The 26,174-nt window shown below is 38.1% G+C and overlaps 2 protein-coding genes across 2 annotated transcripts in view; one reads left to right on the top strand and one right to left on the bottom strand.

Annotated features, from left to right (window-relative positions):
- Positions 1–26,174, bottom strand: part of nt5dc1 (5'-nucleotidase domain containing 1) — a 434,656-nt gene that overhangs the window by 314,733 nt on the left and 93,749 nt on the right. The window lies entirely within an intron of this gene.
- The window catches only part of LOC144593816 (uncharacterized), a 73,388-nt gene that overhangs the window by 6,472 nt on the left and 40,742 nt on the right, over positions 1–26,174 (top strand). Inside the window, exons 2-5 of the mRNA XM_078399935.1 lie at positions 4,917–5,035; positions 13,124–13,195; positions 22,504–22,551; positions 22,735–22,785. Of these exons, the coding sequence (XP_078256061.1) occupies positions 4,917–5,035; positions 13,124–13,195; positions 22,504–22,551; positions 22,735–22,785 (290 nt within the window). The remainder of the gene's footprint in view (positions 1–4,916; positions 5,036–13,123; positions 13,196–22,503; positions 22,552–22,734; positions 22,786–26,174) is intronic.

The raw sequence follows: 26,174 nt of genomic DNA, 5'->3' as shown, positions 1-26,174 counted from the left end.
ATTCTGGTAAACCTCTTCTCCACCTTCTCCAAAGCCTCCACGTTCTTCCTGTATTGGTGCAACAAGAATTGCACATAATATTCCAAAAGCGGTCAAACCAAAATCTGCAAAAATGGAACATGACTTTATAACTCTAATACTCATTGGCCCAAGGCAAGTGTACTTATTTACCACTCTATTTACTTGTGTTGCCACTTTCAGGGAGTTATAGTTATGGACCCTGCAATCAATGCATTAATCCTGTTAAGGATCTTGCCATAAAATGTATACTTTCCCTTTACATTCAACCTCGCAAAGTACAACACCTCACACTTGTTTGAATTAAAGTCCTGTCTGCCATTTCTCTGCTTATTTCTGTAATTGATCTATATCCTGCTGTATACCTTCCTCGCTGTCCACAACTCGACTAATTTTGGTGTCATCTGCAAACTTGCTAATCAACATTTACTTTTACATCCACATTTACGTCCAAGACATTCATATATATATCAGAAACAACCGAGATCCCAGCACAGATCCCTGCATACGCCGCTGGTCACAGATCACACCCTTCCACTATAACTCTTTGTCTTCAAAGAATCAGCCAGTTCTGAATCCAAAAGACCAAGTCATCATGAATTTCAAGTATCTTAATCTTCTGGATCAGCCTACCATGATAAATGCCGTACTAAATTCATGTAGACAACATCCTCCACCATACCTTCATCAGCTTTAGTTTAGTTTAGTTTCGAGAGCACGGTAGCGCTGCGGTAGAGTTGCTGCTTTACAGCGAATGCAGCGCCGGAGACTCAGGTTCGATCCTGACTACGGGTGCTGCACTGTAAGGAGTTTGTACGTTCTCCCCGTGACCTGCGTGGGTTTTCTCCGAGATCTTCGGTTTCCTCCCACACTCCAAAGACGTACAGGTATGTAGGTTAATTGGCTGGGTAAATGTAAAAATTGTCCCTAGTGGGTATAGGATAGTGTTAATGTACGGGGATCGCTGGGCGGCATGGACTTGGAGGGCCGAAAAGGCCTGTTTCCGGCTGTATATGATATGATATGATATGATATGATATATGATATGACCCGTCGGCTCACCGAGCCCACAACCGCCAACCAAGACCATGGCAACCATTGAGTACCTGTAACATCCTCAAATAAAGTCAATCATTGGACATGACCTGCCAAGGCCAAGGCCAAAGCCACGGACTGTCTCTAATTAGCCCACTCTTCCAAATGTGAGTAAATCCTAACCCAAAGAATCCTCTCCAAGAGCTTCCCAACCACTCATGTGAGGCTCATTAACCTATAATTTTCTAAATTATCTCTACTTCCCTTATTTTTTTAAAGGAACAACATTTGTTACTCTGCAGCAAGGTCAGGCAGCATCTCTGCAGAACATGGATGGGTGACGTTTCGGGTCAAGGCCCTTCTACAGACTGAAGGTTGTGACTGACATCACGTTTTAGACTTTAGACATAGAGTCTAAAGCCTCCAACCAGCAATCACCTCGTACACTAACACGATCCTCCACACCAGGGACACTTTACCTACAAATCTGTATGTCTTTGGAGTGTTGGGAGGAAACCGGAGCAACAGGAGAAAACCCACACAGTCACTGGGAGAATGTAGAAACTCTGTACAGACAGCACCCATAATCAGGACCGAACCCAGATCTCTGGTGCTGTAAGGCAGCAAATCTACTGCTTTGCCACTGTACCACCTCTAATTACCTATCCATGTTCTCCAGAGATGATCTGCTCAGTTACTCCAGCATTTTGAATCCTTTAGTGTATTAACCAGTTCTTTTTTCTGCATGGGCACTCTTTAGTCTTCTGGGACTTTGCCTGTGGCTAGGGAAGAAACAAAGATCTGTTTCAAAGTCCCTGCAATCTTCTTTCTTGCCTCTATCAATAACCTGAGACTGATCCCATCAGGCCCTGGGGATTCATCCACCTTAATGCTCTTCGAGCCATAACGCCACCTACTTCTTGATCTCAAACCACCCAAGCATAGTTTAAATTATGAGACAACAAGAAGACTACAAATGAAATGGCAATTAGGGAGCAAATTTTTGAAAGCACGACATTAAACTGGATTTGTTTTTACATTAATTTTCAACTTAAGATCACAAACCAAAACATGAGGCTGTAGAAATTAAGCTCTAAATAGGATAAAGCATATTTATAAAGACTGTACTTTGTGCATAATAGTACCAGCTCATCTGTCATTTAGTTCTCAACATTTATATATACTTGTCTTTAATTTGTTCAGAAGGCAAAAACAAGCTGCAATGAGTTGTATATAGTAACTCATACCAGCACAGAATTGAAGCAGATACTTGCTAATAGCATGTGATGTTTTTGTAAGGTAGCCTATGGGACAAATGAAAAAAATACTTTTTGAAAGAAGGCTATTTGAAAAAGGAGCAATTATATACATTTACATTCCAGAAGCACATTTTCATGCACGAGAAGGGATCTTCAGTATATACCACAAAATGTTCTGGATGTTAATTTTCAAATTGCACCTCAACAACTAGATTACATAAAGACATTCAAAACATGAAGCATGCTGCAGGAATATTAATTCATAATATTCCCCACTTCTGTGGTTTTTCAAATGAAGGAAACCTTTCGGTAATATAAATTGTATCATAGGTTTTAGCATGTTCAAACTTACTCCAAAATTTCTGCAATTGATTCCTATCTGTAAATCCAAAGTACAGTAACCAAATAAAGTTTGGCCAGTTTAGAAGTAAATCCATTTCTGCATCTGAGAAATTTGCAATCATTCACAATTTACATAAATTGGTTAACCTTGATCATAATTTAAATATCTATATTAATTAACACTTTGTTCCATTTAAGGGTGATTTCAGAATTCTCGCTCCAGTAATTTACCATGTGGTACTAATTCCAAACTGTTTTACTTTCAAGTACAATTGCTCCTTTCTCCATGCAGAATTAATCATTACCATTCTACTCTAAAACTAAATTCTGACACCCTCAAACAATATATGTAGTTTTGAAATTTATTCCCAATTAGAAATTAAAGATGATAGCAACGGTGTATTGCATTCCATTATTGAAATTTTGTTTCACTAAATTCAAGTCCCAAACAATGGAAGCAGAAACCATTGAGTTGTTGATGCCAGTGCATGTTTAAACTACTCATAAAGGAATTAAATGGGTCAACCTGATGGATAGTTGATATTAGTAATAAATCAAAATATAATCCAAAGAAAACCGATGGAAACATTTAACTGCAACTTTTAAATTTATGTGTGTATATTTTCGTACTGATGAAAACAATTGACATAATTAGCAAAAAAAAATTCAATTTCTTTAAACTTGTCAAGACTTTAGCAAGGTCATCAGCAAATGCATTTCTACATTGTCATTAAAACACTTGTAATTGCCAAAGGCCACTCCCAAAGGATGCAAGGCAACGTTGATCACGAAAAACACCCTAATTTCATGTCACATTTTGATATTTAAAAAAGTACAGACTGCATAATTAATGCTTCCATTTTAAAAGGAGGAGCCATAGAATTATCTATTGAACCACCTCTATATAAATACAACAGGTTTCATCACTTTACAGTATACCAAACTTATTCTTCAACCAGTTCACTCTGTTGGGAAACCATTACAGAAGCAAGGTCACGAAGACCACAGATACTGGTATGTTTTATTTAGAATTTTGCTGAGATTTGTTAACATACAGATGAATACTGAAAACAAGGATCCAGCTCACAAATTGCATTATTACAGTATTTGTCCTTTAATCACTCTTAAACTGATAAGGATAGCGGAGTGAGGGGGTATGGGGAGAAGGCAGGAACGGGGTACTGATTGATAGTGATCAGCCATGATCGCATTGAATGGCGGTGCTGGCTCGAAGGGCTGAATGGCCTACTCCTGCACCTATTGTCTATTGTCTATTGTCTATTGTCAGAATCCTATTGCCAAACTCTCGATTGCCAACATTTTGCTTTTACCTGCTTAGCAGGAAATGTTCTGGAATTGTTGGATTGTAAACACATCATCAGTGATGTAACCTGGGGTCATTGGGTGTTTCGGGCCTTTCAACATCAGACCGTGGTTGTGACTATGACTTGCGTTCAGACCACGACTTGCGTTCAGGTGGCATTTGCTCCTCCCCATGGACCTCCTCTCCTGATCCAGAGCTATCTCGAGGCTTTCTCCACTGCCTCTGTGGTGTTCTTGATGGCTCTTCTCCTGTCCATTCCGGTGATGCCTAGTGTACTCAAGGCCTTGTAGAGCGATTGCCCTGCAAAACTTCTACAGCCAACCTCGATGGGCATACACCTTGCCTTCCAGCCCTGCTTATGGCAGTCTATGACCAGCTCTTCTTATTTGGTCGGCGTCCTCGTCGAACTGATGCCAGACTGGCCATTTGACCCGAACCTTCTCCAGAGGTCTGTTCTGAGGGACTAGTTGCGCCACTTGGAGACTTCCGGCTCTATGGGGTGCTTCCAGGCCTGGCTCCTCCTGCATCTCACCAGGTAAGATACCCGTGCGTTGTGTTCAGGAGCCTCAAGAGATGTATTTATCAATCTAAAACTGGGCCTGGTACTTAACAGTTTTCAAATACAATCACAAATAATGTTTATTTCAAAGAGAACCACATAATTGGCACAAAATAAAACTTTTTTTGCAGGGTCTTAATCAAGATTTAGATCATGTATTTTGGATCATGTATTCATGGATCTTGATGTATTTTTTTCCTTCCCATTGATGTGAGAACCATTGCCAGTAGAATTGTGAAATTGATGACTGTTTTATCAAAGTCATTTTGCAAATGTGAAAACTGGAGGGAAATATCTCCATTGCATCAACTAATGTTAGTGAACATTTTACTGTTTTTTTAAAATGTTTCATTGTATTACTATTTTTTTTACATTACAGATGCAACATGGTTTCAAAAGAAATTAGCACATTTCTGCTATTGCTGCCACTAAACCTGGTTTATGGAACTGATCTCATCAGATATGTCTATCCTGCTTATAATATAAAGAGCCATGGGAGTAAGTTTATATTTCATCCTTGAATATTTATTTTGAATAACTACAGCATAAGTGATGTCAAAGACAGATAATGATGACAAACTTAGCTACAATATTATTACAAGCTGATCTTTTTTAAAATTTTAATTGTAATTCAATTTCTTTTTTGTGTTCTACATGTAAACTGCATTATGCCGGATTAGTAGAAAATAACTGAAAATTAACTAAAAATGCCACTCTAAACTGATCAATCGGCAAGGCATAAGTACTGCAGTTTTATTTTAAGATTTGCAACATGCATTCCCTCAGGTAAATACATTTATGAAATCCCTACAATAAATTCAGCTGAAAAAATCTGGAAGTAATCGGTAAGTCTAAAGAGGCATTCAGCAGATTGCCTCAAAGCATTGTAATATTGCCCTGAAGATGCTGACTACATACACCACACGCTCATTTAAAAGGCTGTGTTTACAATTGCAAACATTTACGCAGGGTCATTCTGTGAATTTCATTCAGTGGTGAAATTTACCTCTTGGTCAGAAGGTATAGGTTCTAACCCCATTCTACACTGAAGTACATCATTAGGACAGATACCTCAGTTGAGGAAATACTGCATTGTCTGAGATATTCCCTTCTATGTAAAATATTTAAATTAGAGTCCAATTTAAAGATCTGCTCAGGTATAAAATTAAACCTAGATCCTAACATCGCCAACCCAAAATTAACCTGGGCAAAGGGATCAATATATTTTCCACATCCAAGCTGACCATTTATCATGTTATTGACCTGGTTGAAGACAAACGCCCAAATAATTAAGAGGATATATGTTATAAGAAGCAAATCATCCTCACGGATAGCATGGCAAGGCCTGGCTCAACCCAAACCAAACCTAAATGATTCAGTAGAATGTTCAACTGACCCAACCTGAACAAAACACATTGTTGGCTCCTACCTAGCTCATTTGGCCAGCCAAACTCTATTTCTACTTAGACAGGTTTAAAACACGGACATTTTCCTCATATCCTGGACAACTTTTATTCCTCAGACAATACCACTGAAACAGAGTAGATAGACACAAAATGTTGGAGTAACTCAGCAGGACAGACAGCATCCCTGGAGAGTAGGAATGGGTGACGTTTCAGGTCGAGACCCTTCTTCAATTGAAGGGAGGTTCTTCTTCTGCAGTTCCTTCTTGCACATGAAACAGAGTAACTAAATGTTGATTACATTGTCTAGTGTAAACTCGCTGATATACTTAGTGTCATAATCACTATTATTATATTCCAAAGGTTTGCTAATTGACTGTGTGCTTTAGGGAATTTAGAGATGAGAAGGATAATATCTCAATTTAGTTCTTTCATTTTTAACAAAACGTCCAACAAGCAAACTCTCAGCAAGCTGATTGGTCCTGTTGTTGTCATCTGTTTCTTTTGACGATAAACTGTATTGATCCATACCTGTTTACATGCACAAATCATACATTAAAAATTATTTTGAGCATGTTTTAAAGCGTCTGCAACCATTTTCTATTGAAACCCCAGCTATTGGGAATACACTTGCAATTCCCTCTGGCACATTTCCCAGGATCGTACAATCGCATCAATCGGCATGGCAACTCCTTACTTCCTATCAAACTGAAAGTGGGTCAAAATATTATGAATTACAACCATCATTTTTCAGTAACAGTAGATTAAGAAACAAATTCAGCTAGGAACAATAATAAATGAAAAATGTCACTGGGCAGGAATTCATTATTTATAAGCACCGATTCCCACACAATTGTTTTTCTATTTGCTGTTCTTTTCGCCATTGTCGGCAAACACAGCATTTCTACTCTGTCCGCATCTTTGTTCTCCCATTCTCCCCATCCCCCCATCTCTCCTTATCACCACTGCAACCTGTGTGGTAACACGGAGAGTGCACTTTAAGATAGCTGAACCATTTCCCAGCAAATAGCATACAAATGGCACTTTAGGTAGGTACAAGCTCTGCAAGCAGCTGTTTTCTACAAAAATAAAACAGATTGTGATCCACCACTTCTTGAAGAAGTAACCACAATAATAATTTATTAACGAGAGGATAATCCAATATCTGAGATGACCCAGACTTGGTTTACGCCACATTCAAAACAATTTAATGTATCAAGGAAGTACAAAATTCAATTTCTCAGCATTTCCATGAGAAATCTGGAGTCCCGCTTGCCATAGAATTTCTAATTTGCTTGTATGATTTGCAATTCAAATGTATCAAATATGAAGTATCCAAAAATGGCTTTACGCTATCTTGCTGTAGCAAAATATGCAAACAAATTTGCATGTTAAGCTTGTGTTAAATCTAATTAGTGTTAAATTACATAAGTATTATTAGCAGATATAATATGTGTAACAAACTCTTGGTAAAAATAATATTGGCATTCTATCTCAAAAGATTATTTTTTGCAAAGATATACAGAAAATTAGCATATCCTCAATATATATGAGAATAACTGAATAACTGAAATCTGAGTTTTCAGAATTTGTTTATCTGTCATGAAGAAAACAAATTTAAATACATTGTCTGATCTTGATGTGAAATACTATGGAATAGTTCACTTGTCACTGCAAAATCATGTCTTTTTTTTCCCTGTACATAATCAAGTCAAGTCAAGTCAAATTTATTTGTCACATACACATACTCGATGTGCAGTGAAATGAAAGTGGCAATGCCTGCGGGTTGTGCACAAAAATAATTACAGTTACAGCATATAAATAAAGTTAATAAGTTACTAAACATAGCACAAAAAGTGTCGACAAAAATTTAGTCTCTGGGGTTATCAAAGTTGACAGTCCTGATGGCCTGTGGGAAGAAGCTCCGTCTCATCCTCTCCGTTTTCACAGCGTGACAGCGGAGGCGTTTGCCTGACCGTAGCATCTGGAACAGTCCGTTACTGGGGTGGCAGGGGTCCCTCATGATCTTGCTTGCTCTGGATCTGCACCTCCTGATGTATAGGTCCTGCAGGGGGACGAGTGTAGTTCCCATGGTGCGTTCTGCCGAACGCACTACTCTCTGCAGGGCCATCCTGTCCTGGGCAGAGCTGTTCCCAAACCAGACTGTAATGTTGCCGGACAGGATGCTCTCTACAGCCCCAGAGTAGAAGCAATGAAGCAGCGACACTCTGAATTTCCTCAGTTGTCTAAGGTGGTAAAGGCGCTGCTTAGCCTTACCCACCAGTGCGAGGTATATAAAATGATGTACAAATTCTAGGCTATCAGTAAGAGGACTCTGCGCCACAATTCTTTTTTTTGGGACATTCTATTAACGAGATATGGAAATGCCACTTGTAATGAAGTTTGACTGCTTAACCACTCCAATTAACTGTTGAAACTATTTAATTGATCCCAGAGCTGTGACAAATTGCTTCAACAGTGTGCCATAGATTTCTCGTACATTCCGTTTACCTTTCATCTGTAACATTCACATGTTGATGCAAAACATAATATTTATTGCAAACCTGTGTCTCTGATGAATTACATTCTCCTGAAGGTTAACATGGACACTAATTACAAGGGGAACTTTCCAATTTTAGGAATTTGCACTTGGCATGTCATGTCGGTAAAGTGAGAAATGTTAATCTCTTTCTCTTTCCAGAGATGCTGTCTGACATGCTGATTTCTTCCAGTATTTTTTAATTTAATTTAAGATTTCTAAGATCTGCAGTTTTTTGTATTTTTGTTTGATTTTAATGTGATCCACTTTACAATGCTGAATGGCAATTAAAGCGTGGCAATTATGATTGCTGACATAACTTCATGAACAAAATTGTCAATTTAATGGGCCGGAACTGTATCAATAACAGACTTGGTTTTGCCAATCTGAGAATGATAACTTGCTGTCTTAATCCAAAATGGTGAGGCCCTGCACAGCAGTTGAACCTGGATTGACACAGCATGTGGCAGGGAGGTGGGGTTCAGAGTGAAGAAGGGTCCCCGCCCGAAATGTCGTCTGTCCATTTACCTCCACAGATGCCGCCTGGCTTGCTGAGTTCTTCCAACACTTGTTTTTTTCTACTCAAGATTCCAGAATCTGCAGCCTCTTATGTTTCAACATGATCTAAATTTGAGTCCCATGGGCAGAACACCAGTGTAGAAACTTACTGGCAGTGATACTTAACTGTAAAATTGAATTCAAACCAGAGATGCATGTTAACACTAAGGCAAGGGAGAAGATACTAAATCTTATTTTATATCGACATATGAACTAAGGATAACTGTGTTGCTATGTAGTCTCATTGCAGCTATTTGATTTTTTGCACATCGTAATTATGAATACACAGATTGTCACGGATAAAATTAACCTCAATTTCACAAAAAAACTTGAAAGACCTTTTAACTGGTACAGACTTATCTTACGATACAATGATTTTCTGAGAAAAAGCAAGTGGAACAGATTGTAAAAATCAAATTATTTTTTAGAAGAATTAACTGCTGACCAACATCAAAGCAGAAAACTATGCAAGTCAGAGTAAAGTGTGGTAGCTTCCCAAACATCCTGCATTATTTCTACTCATCACCAGGTCATACAAATATATCTTTCTCAGTAAACCCTTGATGCCGACATTAAAGAACTCCTTTATTAGAAATCAAACAAGTAAAAAATTAGAATTAATAATAACTAGTTATGTAATGATATATTATTATTTTTATCTATAGTCTGAAGTATCAATCAATCAAAATTTAAACTCTATTCCACTGCTCAAATATATTCATTCTGTATCTTGGTGAAACATGAAAGGACTTAGAAGGCACTGATGCATGAGTTGTCACTCCAATTGAAGTGTGAGGCATTTTTGATGATTTTGTGTCTCCCAATTTCTCCCAATTCAGCTTCACAAGTACAACGTGCATCTACTATCATTTCATTCGTGCAGGAAAGGGTGACTGCAAGCAAAACAGAGCATCCATATCTTATCTTACCCAGTACAGATGTTTTTCTTTGACAATTACATATATTCAGATTGTAGTGGTAGTGTGTGGAGTACATAATCACCGAAATGCCCCTGTGATCAGGAGGTTAACGCCCATCTCTGATGATCCAGAGAATATACCAGGATTTACTTCCCTAACTAAGCATTTTCTGCCACAATTCCCAAATCAAAATCATCCTTGGAAATAAATAGCAATAATTTTACTTGTGTTATTTCCAAAAGAAATCTAAATTATGTAATTTCCAAATAACTTGAATTGCGACATGCTTGTGGAAAAATGGACTGGTTGGGGAACCTTAAGTCAGCATCAGTAGGGAAGAAAACTTACATAAGTTTTCAAAATAAAACTAATTAAAATAGCATGCTGTTTGTATTGGGCCTCAATTTGATGAAAAGGTGTAGGTTTGGGTTTATTATTGTCATGTGTACCAAGGTACAGTGAAAGGCTCTGTTTTGCATGCTATCCAATCAAATCTGATAATACTATACATACAGCAGGTTCACACGCTTGTTCATGTCATCGATGCCATTGCCAGTTATTATTACCAAGTAGTCATTTAGTTTTACCCTGTTTCTAACTTGCTGACAACCTTCCCATAAAAAAATTATTGGAGTTGCAGTTAAATTCAAATTAATCTTATTGCAGTAATTCCATCACTACCTCAGATCATAAAGATTTAATATCAATTATATAATTTCTGGATCTGGCATTCCATTTAGCAATGGAGGCTCAGAAACTCCATAGAGGGTGGCATGGTGGCGTAGCGGTAGAGTTGCTATCTTACAGCAACAGAGACGCGGGTTCGATCCTGACCACAGGTGCTCTCTGTAAGGAGTTTGTATATTCTCCCCGAGGTTTGCGTGGGTTTTCCCCAGGTGCTCCGGATTCCTCCCACACTCCAAAGACGTAAAGGCTTGCAGGTTAATTGGCTTTGGTAAAATTGTAAATTGTCACTAGTGTGTATAGGATAGTGTTAATATGCGGGGATTGCTGGTCGGCACGGACTCAGTAGGCCAAAAGGCCTGTTCCCGTGCTGTATCTCTAAACTGAGCTATACTAAATTAAAGTGTGCTGCAGACTGTAAATGGTTTACCAATGTTTTTTTCTGCCATATGGGGCAGTATGGTGACGCAGCAATAGAGTTGCTGCCTTACAGCACTTATAGCGCCAGAGACTTGGGTTCGTACCCGACTACAGGTGTCTGTACGGAGTTTGTACATTCTCCCGTGATCTGCGTGGATTTTCTCTGGATGTTCCAGTTTCCTTCCACGCTCCAAAGGACGTACAGGTTTATAGGTTAATTAGTATTGGTATTGGTGGCTTGGTATAAATGTAAGCTGTCCCTAGTGCATTTAGTGTTAATGCATGGGGATCACTGATTGGCGCAAACTCGGTGGGCCGAAGGACCTGTTTCTGCGCTGTATCTCTAAACTAAAAAAATATTCTCGTGTTATCTTTCATCTCTCCATTAAATCCTTCCTTCCTCACCCTCCATTTTTCTTTCCATTTAATTTGGAAGTAATCAACCATATTAATGACTATAATTTTATATTTGTTACTGCAAGTTAAAAGTACTGATGGCTTTATGTTACATTGTTTAAAAGAGTATTGGTGCACAAATGTCAATAGAAGCGATTGCTTGTCAATTTCTATGACCACACATTGTGAAACTAGAGACAATTGTGTCCATGCAAACAGTACTTTTTCACCTAGACTGGGTTTTTTTTAACCGACAGCTTTTTTTCCTGCTTGTCAATTTGCAAAGTAACTTCACGATCAAAATAGCGTTATAAGCAATTTGTCTCAAGTAATTCAAATAGTGTTCCCTAATTCATCAGTTGCATTGTATCCAATTAATGCTATGTAAACATGCATCATGGCAGAACCACCTGCAACTGATTGCAAAGAATGTTTGAACAAAGGGAAATCTTACAAACATCAGGTGGTTCAGAGGGGAAATATATCATTTAATGATGGTAGACAGGGATATGTAGCTTTAGATGACGATAGGCACTGTCCTTTGTATAGTTCCCAAATTCAACTCAATTTGAACACAAGTGTGTCAGATTTGGATGAGATTGGCATTCAAAAAAATATTGCTCTCTCAATCGGGTTGGGACAGCAGCATTTATAAATGAATGTGCTAATAAGTTATCAAAAATGTTGAAAATCACAAAACTGCAGATGCTGGAAATCTGAAGTAAAAACAGAAAATATTGACACACTCGACAAGTCAGACAGCATCGGTAAAAAGAGAAACAAAGGTAATATGTCAGATTGAACTCTTTTTACTGTTTTGAAACATATGTAAATGTACATTTTTTTTAACATATTCACATCTAATGCTGTCTGGTGACTGAGGAGGAAAGTTTGATACCAAGTGTACTCAGTCACCACAGATGAACATGAGGCAGTATTTATCCAGATTTATGGGAAGAGTGATGCTAAAAGGAGCAGAAAATGCAATTGGATTCAGATGTCTCCAGGTTTAAGAGTTTGACTGGAAGAGATAATGGAAAAGAAATTAACATATTTGCAATTGCATGGAAGCCAATTTGTAAACATTGGTACTGATGGAAGATGGTGAACTAATTGGAGCTCTGCGTCAAACTATGGGCACATGCTCTGAAAGGGTTCTAGACACCAATGAGATCAGGTTTTACTTCTATAACTGAGTAGGCACCTACCGACCACTCAGATAATTACGCGGGTATGGAGACACAAAAGACTGCAGATACTGGAATCTTGAGCAAATATTGTTTGTTTGTGCTCAATTACAGGAGTATGTTCCCAGAATCCCAACTTTAAGTTTTTATTGCGCTCTACAACTTTGATATGGGTTTGTTAGACAGATGTACCACATAGTACTTTTACTGTTGAATATTATTTCCCATGGTTTATTGGTAAAGCCCTATAAAAATCGATGTAAGAATTTGACTGTTCTGAACCTAATGGAATAACTTTACCATTTAGACTGGATGGGCTATTTCAATACTCCAAAATTTTAATTTGAAAGAAAATGCTATTTATTGTATTCTTTAAAATATTTTCAAACTTTTTCAACAAACATATAGATTCCTTCAACAGGAACAAAATTATAAAATTCAATCAGTTAATTATCTTGTTTTTATTTTCTCAAAAATAGGCAATGAAATAAATTTGCATAATTCGGCAAGCAAAGAAGACAGTGAGAATAAGAGCAAGTCACATTCTGCAAGTAAGCCATATTCATTATTTATTAGCAGGGCATATAATTGAAAATTGAGCATCTCTATTCCAAGGTAAGATCTCTTTGTTTAGAGGAAATGGGCTCTTCGGCCCATTGTGACCATGCTGACCATCAATCAACCATTCACATTAGTCCAATATTGTCCCACTTTCTCACTCATTCCCCACACGCTAGAGCCAACTTACAGAGGCCGATTAACCTACAAACCCACACGTTTTCGGAATGTGGGAGGAAACCGGAGCATCCGGGGGAAAACCATGTAACCACAGAGAACATGCAAATTCCACACAGATAGCACCTATGGTGCTAACCCAGGTCTCTGATACTTTGAAGCAGCAGCTGCACCAGCTGCGTCACCCAGCAAATTTAGGATGGAGTTTTTAGGAAGCTACATTAATGTGCTTTTGTTCAGCTTTTTAAATGCATCCAACAACAGGAAATGGAAAAGCAGAAAATGAGAAACTGTGGAATGAGAACCACATTTAAAAAAACTGTCCCATAAAAGTAATTCAGAAAAATATGTCCAGGCTGCAGCAGTCTGCCAATCTTGGATCAGGTAATTAGTCATCTGACACTCAAGAATAATATTCGTCGAGAGACTATAAATATTGGCTATGAGCAATTGATACACTGCAAATGTACACAAAACAAAAAAATCACCACCATTTGCAGAGCATAAAATTATTTCCTTGCTTTCTCATTTTAATAGGCAACACAGTTATAAGCCACAAGAGACTTAGATGTGCATTTTGAATTTTTTACCTTCCAAAAAGTAGTTAACAATCATGGGCAAAACAAAATGCTGTTTATGCTCATTATCCGATTAAACGTCAGAAAGGTCTTGCCAACAGTCCAACATCCAATACTTCTGACATTCAGATACATTAAAAAAGCAGTCAAAACATGATAATACACCAAAATACTAAAACATTTAACAGCATATAAACATTTAAATAAATTTGTACCATGAATACATCAACTAATCCTGTCGAGCATCTCAGTGAAAATAGTCCTTGGACCACACGCATTAGACAACAACTGATTGAAGCAAATTCCCCAACATAAATGGGTAATTACCAGAACGTTACTTTTCTTTGTTGGAATTCCTAACATTTCCAGCATCACAATGTTGTGAATAAAACTGCTGCGAAAAGCCGATGTCCATGAAAGGATTCTCAAGATGCAGGAAAACACTGATGGATTGGTGAGGTATCCCAGCAAAACTTTGGTATTGTAATATCTTTTCTTTTCCAAATACATTGGAATTTAGCCTTGCTTGGTGTCAATTACACACCCTTATACTGTAGGTGCATTTGACCTCCAATAGAAGAAGCAGCACCAAAGTGCCAGATTAAACATCAACTCTCGAGTTTTCCCAACTCATTGCGTACAAAATAATTATTTCCAAATCTGGATAAGAGGTGAAAATGCTTAGTCTTTCTCTGCAAACTGCCCACAAACGTTTGGTCTTAATGAGAAGAAGGCTTTTGAATAAAAAACATCAATATCAATTAACCCATTAATTTCATTAATTAAGAGCAAGAGATATAGAGGGGATTTGAGGGGGAATATTTTCACCCAGAAAGTGGTGGGTGAACTGGAATGCACCGACAGAGAGAGTGGTGGAAGCAGATTTGCAGACAACATTTAAGAAATGTTGAGACAAGCACTTAAATTGTTGAGGCAAAGAAGTCCACAGGCCAAGTGCTTGATGATGGGATAAATACAAGGATGCGTTAGGGTGCATGTGGTGGGCCGAATGGCCTGTTTCCATGCTGAATGATGATGTCTTCTATGTTAAAGATCTCATATCAGAATTAGCTGCTTTTATTGCTGCCATTTACATTATCACAATAATACATTAGACATGGACTTGGCGTGGCAGCGGTAGATTTGCTGCCATGCAGCGCTTACAGAGCCAGAGACTCGGGTTCGATCCTGGCACGGGTGCTTATCTGTACAGAATTTGTACGTTCTCCCCGTGACCTGCGTGGGTTTTCTCCGAGAACCTCGGTTTCCTCCTACACTCCAAAGACGTACAGGTTTGTCGGTTAATTGGCTTGGTGTAAATATAAAATTGTCCCCAGTGTAGGATAGTGTTAATGTGTGGGGATTGTTGGTCGGCGCTGACTTGGTGGGCTGAAGGGCCTGTCTCTGTGCTATCTCTATACTAAACTAAACTAAACTGAAAGGAAATTGGAGCTGTGCAACCATATCATGAAAATATTTTAGTGCTTTTGGAAAAGTAAAAAGTGTAGCATCAAAATGATGCATCTTTTCAGAGTTGAAGAGACACAATAAAATTGTAAACTATATTCATGAAGTAGAAAAGCTAAATATGATTTAAACCAATTTGACTATCAAAGCTGCTATTGTTCACAATACTCTGTGAACATAAATGCCTATAATATCAGGAAACGTCTTTACGTCATGCTTTGTCAACTGTTTTAGTTTGTAAATGGTGGTGAATAGGATCCTGATTTATTTGGCATAGATTGTATGTACACTGCTGGTTTGTGTTCGATAGCTTGAGCTTCCAATAGGTCATCATTAAAGCTTATTTTTTTCATAAAAGATCAGTATTATTTTTTCATAAGTTACAAGTTCCTGGCACGTTTCAATGTTTGGATTGTTATTTTTGAAAAATACACATTCTAAAAGCTTTTTTACTATTGATTTTAAGGTAATTTTAAGGGAAGAAACTATGTAGATTGTGTATTTATAGTTTTTAAAACTGGAATATTCTTGATACCAAAACCTGATGTGGTAACAGGAGACAAATCGGGAAGTGACAGCTAGTGCCTATCTTGAGGCCAATATAACTAATGCGTGCAGCGCAAATATATGCAACCACAGGCATTCACCATTTCCTTTTCGGAAATCATTGAGAGTTTAACACATCCTACAAGTGCGTTAGAATCTGAGTTCAATGCTGTAATTTCCCCACAGAATGTTCTAATTTAAATAAAACAAATATAGAATAGTTGGGGAAACCGGAAACCAAAACAAATATTATCATTGCTGTGTATTTTGTGGCTAAATAGCAAAAAAACAGCATTCAAAATGTAAGCTTTGGTCAGAATGATGCACAATGGGACCCAAGACCACCCACCACTAATGGCTGCACGAATGCTGATAAACTGCATGATTGGTGGGAGTACAGATTTCCACAGCTCAATGTCACATTAGTTGACCATTGATAGCACCCGCAAGATACCACCACTTCTAACCCTATTTGGTTTAGTTTAGATTAGTTTACTTTAGTTTAGTTTAGTGAAGGTGTGGAACTTCTGTTCACCTTAAATGGAATCTTAATCCTAGCTTTTACTTACTGCCAAAACCACAATCATTCAACTTGAGATTGTTAGCCAACTGAAAACCCCATATCTAAACTTTGATAATTTCCAAGTTTGATGTCTCCTTGCCAGCCGACACAATTACATTTGTCTTCTTCGTCAAAAAATCCAATACTCTGCATAATGTACTCCAATTGAACAAAATCCTCCACACTAATTATATCCTCACCCAGTTTCACATTTCTATGAACCTGAATGACCATTTTTCAGGATTCTCAAACTCATCTTCAAGTTACTCCATAACCGTACTCACCCTTCCCTTGTTCTTTGCTAAAGCCAACCATTTTGTTTCATTGTTAATTTTGGGATCTTCGAGTAAATCAAAATCTCTAACAGCTCGACAGTTACAAGTCTGAAAGCACATTGCAGTTCACTATCCGTAATGTCAAGATGAAAGACATCTTATTTTCCAAAATGTTTAGTGAAGAATTGAAATTATTTTCATAAAAACCAATGAATCATCATGTATCTTGTACCATATAGTCATAGAAATGTGCAGTGTGGAAACAGGTCATTCAACCCAACTCCTCCATGTCAGCCAGTGAGCGCCCTTCCATATTAATCACATCTCACAGCAATTGACCCATTGGCATCTATATGCTAGGCGATTCAAATGCTCATCTAAATATTTCTAAAATGCTGTCAGCGACCTCTTTCAGGCAGTGCATTCCAGGTACCTATCACAATCATTTTAAGATTCTTCTAAATTTCTTACCCATTACCCTAGATCTATATGTTCGAGTGCTATTTACCTCTGATCATGTGACAGGAGCAGAATTGGGCCATTCAGTCCATCAAGTCTACTCTGCCATTCAATCATGACTGATCTATCTCTGCCTTAAAAATATCCATTGACGGCCTCCACAGCCTTCTTTGGCAAGTTCCACAGATTCATCACCCTCTGACTAAAGAAATTCCTCCTCATCCCCTTCCTAAAGGAACGTCCTTTAATTCTGAGGCTATGACCTCTAGTCCTAGACTCTCCCACCAGTGGAAACATCCTCTCCACATCCACTCTATCCAAGCCTTTCACTATTCAGTAAGTTTCAATGAGGTCTCCCCTCATAGACTAGACTCATAAAGGCATAGATTATTTTCTATTTTCGAAATGGGGTGAGAATCCAGAAATCGGAGGTGAAAAGGGACTTGGGAGTGCTGGTGCAGGATTCTCAAAACGTTAATGTGCAAGTCGAATCGGTAGTAAAGAAAGCAAACTCAATGCTAGCATTTATTTCAAGAGGGCCTGTATACAAAAACAGGGATGTAATGTTGACGCTCCATTAGGGCGCTGGTAAGGCCACATTTGGAATATTGTGAGCAATTTTGGACACCATATCTGAGGAAGGAGAGGGTCTGTAGAGGGTTGAGAGGAGGTTTACAAGAATGATCCCTGGAATGAGTAGGTTAACCTATGATGAGCGTTTGTCGGCACTGGGCCTGTACTCGCTGGAGTATAGAAGAATGAGGGGGGACCTCATTGAAACATGCAGAATGGTGAAAGGCATGGATAGAGCAGATGTGGAGAGGATATTTCCACTAGTGGGAGACTCTAGAACTAGAGGTCATAGCTTCAGAATTAAAGGACGTTCCTTTAGGAAGGAGATGAGGAGAAATTATTTGGCCAGAGGGTGGTGAATCTGTGAAATTCTTTGCCACACAAGGTTGGTAGATATTTTTAATGCAGAGATAGATTGATTCCGGATTAGTACAGGTGTCAGAGGTTATAGGGAGAAGACAGGAGAATGGGTTAGGAGGGAGAGATAGATCAGCCATGATTGAATGGCGGAGTAGACTTGATGGGCCAAATGGCCTAATTCTACTATTCCTTATGACTTATGACCTTATGACCTCATCTAAACTCCAGCGAGTACAGTCCTAGTGCTATGAAAGGCTCATCATATGTTAACCCATTCATTCCTGGGATCATTCTTGTAAACCTCCTCTGGACCCTCTCCAGAGCCAGCATTCCCAAGTCCCTTTGCACCTTTGATTTCTGGATTCTTCCCATTTAGAAAATAGTCTACACCTTTATCCCTACTACCAAAATGCATGACTCCACACTTTGCTACACTATATTCCATCTGCCATATCTCTGCCCACTCTCCCAACCTGTCCAAGTCCTTCTGCAGAGTCCTTGCTTCCTCTATACTACCTGCCCCTCCACCTATTTTCGTATCATCTGATGTGGGGCAAGGTTTCCTGCTGTCTTCCTCATAATTTTATATATTTCAATCATGTCCCTTCTTAATCTCCTCTGTTCCAGAGAGAACAGCCTTAGCTTCTCCAATCCCTGCTCTTAACTGAACTACTCCATCCCAGGGAACATCCTGGCGAACTTCTTCTACATCCTCTCCAGTGCTGTCACATTCTTTCTTTAACATGATGACCAGAACTGCATGCATACTCCAGATGAGGTCTGACCAAAGTTTTATAAATTAGGTGCATAATCTACTTATTTCTGTATTCGATGCCCTTACTCATGTAGGCCAGTATCCCATATGCCTTCCTAACCATTTTATCTACCTGTGCTGCAACCTTTAGGAACCTGTGGATGTGTACTTCAAAGTCTCTCTGATCCTCAATACTCCCTCAAACCCTACCATTCACAGAATATATCTTAGCCTTATTAGTGCTCCTAAAATGCATTACTTCATATTTGTCTTGATTAAACATCATCTTCCATTTTTCAGCCTATATCACCAGCACATCTATCTTTTCGTACAGCCTAAGACTAGCTTCCACATTTCCTAACTCTGCCAATCTTCATGTTAACAGTGAACTTGCTGATCATGCCTCCCATTTCCACATCCAAGTTATTCACATATAATCGAAACAGCAAGAGTCACAGCATGGATCCTTGTGGGATACCTCTTATCACAGCATCTAATCGTAAAGACAACCCTCTGTCTCCCAAGACAATTCTGGATCCAGTTTGCTAACTTGACCTTGATCCCACATGCCCTGACCTTTTGTCTCCCATGTGGCACTGTAAGACCGACTATAGTCCATGTAAATTAGATTTACTGCCCCATCTTCATTGATACATTTCAACGAATTCAATAAAATTGAACAAACAAGACCTTTCCTTCACAAAGCCATGTTGGTCTACTCTAATTAGCCCCTGCCTTTCAAGTGATCATTAATCCACTCCCTCAGAATTGATTCCAGTATTTTCCCTACCTCAGGTTTACAGGTACCAGGCTTTTCCTTGCTACTTCTCTTGAAAAGGAGAACATGTTTGCTGTTCTCCAGTCATCTTGTACCTCACTTGTGTCCAGCAACAATTAAAAAATCTTAACTAAAAACATAGCAATCTCTTCCCTTGCCTCCTGTAGCAGCCTGGGATAAATCCCTTCCAGTTCAGGGCATTTATCCACCTTTAAGCCTTAATTCAGGAATTGAATACCTGCCTCCTCTTTATTTATGGAGAACTGTACCAGACTTTCACTTCTCCCTTTACTGAATTCTACAACTGCAAATGTTGTTTCTCGTGGGACATCACCTATACCTTTTTGTCGGCAGTGCTGTCCCTAAGTGGGCCAGGTTTTCATCTGGTTATCCTTTTTTCCCTTATCATACTTACAGAATGCCCTCAGATTTACCTTATTCCTGTTTATCAATCACTTTTGTGAACCCCTCTGAGCCTTCCTAACTACCATTTTTAAGCTCTTCCTAACCGGTTTACTCTTGATGGGCTTCCCCGTCATTAGTTTCCTACACACATCATATCCTTCCTTTTATCCTCTTTATCCAACTCTCAACACGCGACGACCAGTTTCCCTGTACTTGTTTCCACAGTTTTTACCATTGCACAAATGTACTGGCCCTGACCTTTTACCATTTCTTTTTTAAATGGTTTGCACTACGCAGATGTACATGTACCTGTAAGTGGATGCTCCCAATCTATCTTTGCCAGACCCTCCCTTAGAACATAGAACAGTATGCAGAGAAACAGGCCCTTTAGCTCCCAATGGCTGTGCCAGACGATATCAAGATAAACATCTGCCTGCACATGATCCAGATCCTTCCATTCTCTACATGGATAGGTATTTGGATATGTAGAGAATGGAAGGATATGGGTCATATGCAGGCAGATGTTTATCTTGGTATCATGTCTGCAAATATGATAGTGTTAAACAACACTGTCATATCTGCCTCCACCACCATCCCTGGCAACGTGTTCCAGGCATCCACCACCCTCAATGTAAAAAAAACGCCCTACACATCTCTTTTAAATGTCCCTCTCACCTTAAAGCTATGCCCTCTAGTGTATGACAATTTCATCCAGGGAAAAAGGTTCTGACTGTCTATGTTCATGAAATTGCCCTTCCCCTGATCATTACTGGTCCATCACTATCCTTTTCCATAACCATTTTACAATATATGAAATTATGGTCACTATCTCCAAAATGATCACCCAGTGGCACTACTTCAACTTGACCAGCTACAATCCCCAGAATAAGATCCAGTAATGATCCTTCTTCCCTCGTCTGTCTATCCACGTACTGTGTTGATAAGCTCACCTGGACACACCTCAAAAATCCCACCCCCTCTGAGCCTTTAAAGCTAAGACAATTCCAGTTAATATTTAGAAATCTGAAATCCCCCAGTATGATAACCTATTTTTATTATGTCATTTTGATGTCTGCCTACATATTTGTTCCTCGATGTCTGTTTACTATTGGATCAGTGATCCACAACAGCAAAGTGACGGCAACCTTTTTATTTCTAATCTATACCAATATGGCCTGAAAATTCTATACCCTGGGATGCTGAGCTCCAATCATGCACGTTCCTGAACAATGTGATTGCAATAATATCATACAACCTTGCGTTAATTAATGCTTTGAGTTTATCTACTTTCCTAGTGATACCAGAACGAATGAGACGAGCATTAAATTTAGTTTTGAATTCCCTTGTTGAGCAATTACTCACTTATTAACTTTACCAGTTAAACTGTCGACCAATATATTTCCACCAGTATTACACCCCATACTGCAATCGAGTATCAGAGACCCATCTTTAATTATTATACTGCACAAATAAAAACAATGGGCTCACGTCCTTGATTTCCTTCTCCCAACATATTGCTTTATTTCCTTATTCGTGTCTATTGCTCATAAGGAAAAATTCATAGACCAATTCCTATCAGTAATCTGGCCAGAAATTAGAAGGCTTTAAAACAATCAAGTTTGCGCCTAAGTCACCTCTATCTTTCAGTTTTGAGCATTGTCCAATGATGTTTGTTGCAGAATCTCTCAACAATGTGATTAGACTTTTAAGCAACAGCAGAAAATAAAACTATCTACCTTTTCTATTACATGAAATTGACCCGGATTTAAGAAAACCACACATCTACTCTGCATGTTCTGTATTTTTGACATGTTAAAAAATGTCACATTGAAAAGTAAAAATGTATCTGTCATTTCTTAGATAAATTGTGCCAGCTTTTCCTAAATATAAATCACAGTTTAAGACTCAAAAGAAGAAATATTTGAGTGCAAATTCAGTGTTTTTCCAGGCTCCAAATACTGCTTTAAGCCCAATTAGACTGTTTTAGGCCCTAAAACTGAGAAATCATTTTGGTGTAACACTGGAATTTAGATCTACATTATGTCCTAGGAGTAAACTCCACACTACTTTTATCTATCTCAAGAGCTCAAAAATCAACTGAGACATCTTTCAAACTTTATCTAAAGGTGTTCAGAAATAAAAATGCTTTGCAATTCAAGTGACATATTTTCTGCCCTGCAATATTCAATGTATGCATTTATTTTGCTAATGAAATACTATTCTGTCATGGTCCTCAGAATGTCGCTGAACAAAATTGTGATGGGGACAAGTTGATGAGAATTAAATTTTACAAAACTTTCCCAAACATATTTATACCTGGGACAATAAAAAATAAATTACTTACTTTGTTTATCTTCCCTAAAACAGGTAATGAGGTAAAAGGACAAGTAAACAATGGTGACTCTAATTCTGCAAGTAAGCTCCATTCAATAATTATATAATGAGCTATTTTATTACCCTCCTTCACTGTAAACTTAGAACTTTGTATAAAATATCAATTAAAACATTTATTATTTTTAATACTTTATATCAACAATAAAATTCTGTAAGATGAAATACAAAGGTTTACAGTTATGTTTCTTTTCTTTCACAAAACAGGTTATCAAGTAAAGGGGAAGTACGCATTCAAGATTAATGACAATTCCGAAAGTACGTAGATTTAAATTTTAATATATACCACAGATTTAACAATTTATGAAGAATATTTTTATGCTTCCAGTTGTAAAAGCTCTACTTACCAATTTTAGTTGCAGAAATCAGAAGAAACAATCTCAGAAATCCACAATTCTGAACCATAATTTTACAAGGAGATCAGTGGAAGTCAGAGGAATATCAGTCAAGCTTTGTTTCTTCTTGTTGGTTTCTGGCAAAATTCATGGTGACCTTCATCTGCTCAATCATTTTCCTAATATCAGAATTTTAAATGCTATGGAGAATGAATTTGCAAAGTTGGAATGTCCTTTCTGTTTTGCATTCAGTCAACAACTCTGTATGCCAGAAAGAATCATGCCTTCTGACTCTGCCTTGACAGATATGATGCTATATTTCAGGTCCAGACTTCGGTTCTTGCCCAGATTCTCTGAATAATTTATGTCTTGACGGGATACAAAATTATGTACGTTTTTGAACAATTACAGTTAGCAACTGCTAAGCTGATTGGCTTACATGAATTTTCCAGACCTCATCTTTGATCACTGAACTGATTGCTTCAACCTCCTGTCAACCCAAACTATTTCACTGGAGGCAATGATATATTATTTGTGATTTTCAACTGCTTTTGTGATTGAGGAGAATTGCCTTATGATTGGGGGAAAAAAACGGTATTATTTCAAAGGTGATGTTAAGAAGGAAAGAAGATGTATATCAATTGTGAGGAATTTGCAGGCAATCAGTATTTGTTTAAGAGTCAACCAATCAAAAAGAATCAATATGCATTTGTGCATTGAAGTTGTTTAGTAAACCTAATTGAACATTTTGAGGAAGTCACTGGTATGGTGGGGAATGGTGTACCTGTGATGTTGTATCTCGATTTCCAGGAGGCATTTCTTACAAAGATATCGACAATAAATTATATATTTAGTATTTTATGTATTTCAATCCAAGCCATAGCATTAATATGCAGGCAGCAGCATGGCGATCTTGCCTTTGAATCTGGTCAGTAGCTACTCGTCAGCAATGAATGCATGGTTCGGACAGCACCATATTTGCAGTCTTGATTTTCTCAAGGGATTCCTACAATGCCTGATATTAGCACAAAGATCGTGATAGTTCAGGTGGTGATTTCAAAAATTACACTGAAAACAAGACAAGTACATCAAATTAGAATTCGAACATAGAACAGTAAAGCACAGGAACAGGCTCTTTGACCTACAATGTTTGTGCCGAAAATGATGCCTATTTAAACTGATCTCATCTGCCTGTGCATGACATGTCATCAGGCAAATCCCTCTATTTCCTGCACTTTCATGTGCCTATCTAAAAGCCTCTTAAACTATTGTATCTCCCTTCACCCCCACCCCCGTCAATGCGTTCCAGGCCACCTCCACTTTTGGAGGAAAAAAACTTGCTCCGCACATCTCCATTAAATTTTTCCCCTCTCACCTTATAGCTATTCCCTCTAGGGTTAGACATTTCCACCCTGGGAAAAAGGTGCTGGCTGTCTACCTCTCATAATTTTATATACTTTTGTCAAGTTTCCCCTTAACCTTCAGTATTCCAGAGAAAAAAAATCAAGTTTACCCAACCACTCCTTGTAGATGAAACCCTCTAATCCAGGCAGCATTCTGGTAACTTTGTGATAAAATTATTGCCTGGAAGGGAGAAGAGATAAAATGTTTGTCTCTTGATTAGCAGAATGAATCAAATAGTGCTTTCCAAAGGTTTGATTTGAGGTTTCAGATTCTGCTGATAACACAATTGCTGATATCACAGTAAATTGTACTGACGGGAAATGGAAGTTTAAAAGTGACATAGAAAAATTGAGCAGACACAAGAAACTGCAGATGCTAGTTTACAAAAACAGACACAATACTGTTTCGCCCACTCAGTCCCTCCAGCACTTTTTTAAAGATATATTAAACCATTAGATTAGCTGTAACAGATGAAACTCATGTAAGTAAACTTTAGGTTATCTGGGTAAACCCGAGAAAGACAAAGCTCTCTTATCCGTGAAGGGTTAGCAGCAGTAAAAGAGAAAAGGATCTAAAGACATCTAAATGATCTAAAGAATATAAAGTCTGAAGAAGGATCTCAACCCAATTTGTTACCTATTCCTTTTCTCCATAGATACTGCCTGACCCGCTGAGTTACTCCAGTATTTTGTGTCCATCTAAAGACACAAAGTACTGGAGTAACTCAGCGGTTCAGCAACATCTCTGACGAACATCTAAAACTATATTAAAAATAGAATGATAAAAACATATGCTAAGACAATACCAATTTTCAATTTCTCTGAAGGTTTATCAATGGTCCAGAAATCAATTCCTATTGGTTGGCAAATATTCAACTCGCAACACCAAATGTTGAAAACGTTTTGTGTTACAAAAAGAATCTTTTAACATGATTTTTTGTTCTGATTACTTTTAATTAAATATAAGTAAAAGATATGTAACCTACTCTTGGGGTGAATTCATAAATAATATACAGGTAATAAAGCCCAATAATGGCAACTATGAACATGATCAGCAAAAAAAATCATTTTTTTATTATGCATTGTGTAGCATTAGATCTTTCCATTTATTTTAAGCAATGTGCCACATTTGGTATTCATGATAAATACAAATAACCACATCAAAATATTACTTGCTTCCAAGATCCTAATATACACCAGGTTTAGTGCGTGGGCTGGTGATTTACAACTGGACTTTTCCTTCCCTGAACTTTTTGAAACCGGTCATTCAGCTTCGCATAAAGTGCTGGCTCCTGATACGTGTTCTATTTAAGTTCTTGGGCTTGAATTCTTAAGCGTGATTCACCTCCTTACACTTTTTGCCAGTTTCAATCTACCTGATAACTAATTCCACAAGCTGAAAAGGCAACTAAAAGTCAAAGCTCCATTTGTCAACGTAAACTTCAAATATGTGTTGGCGATAAAGTTACATTTACCCTACCATTTCCCCAAATTAATATTTTGGCACCTATTTCCCTCTTCAGACCAATATCTGCAGGTCTTCACTGCCTCTGGTATTTAAGTCTCTTAAAATTCCTGGTTTAAACACCTCCATTCTTCACTCTTACAACAATGGAGTGTTGAACAGCATGCTCTGCGATGGTGACCTCCTCCTCCTCCACTTACATACTGCCCTTGTGGAATTTTCAGTCCTGTTTCTGCATTATAATGATGAAGATACTGCATACACATGCATTTTTGGAACATTTCAGAATCCTATTTAACATACAAAGTACTTTTAAAACTAGTCACTGTGGTTAATAACATTAGGAGGCTCTGCACTAGATTTCTCAGTCCCTTAAGATCACTCTACCATTTGGTAAGATTACAGCTTCTCTTAACCATTGGCCTCAACTCCACTTTCTAGACA

This window comes from Rhinoraja longicauda, chromosome 5 (assembly GCF_053455715.1).
Source record: "Rhinoraja longicauda isolate Sanriku21f chromosome 5, sRhiLon1.1, whole genome shotgun sequence".
Classification (NCBI taxonomy): domain Eukaryota; kingdom Metazoa; phylum Chordata; class Chondrichthyes; order Rajiformes; family Arhynchobatidae; genus Rhinoraja; species Rhinoraja longicauda.
This window is presented reverse-complemented; position numbering and strand designations above follow the sequence as displayed.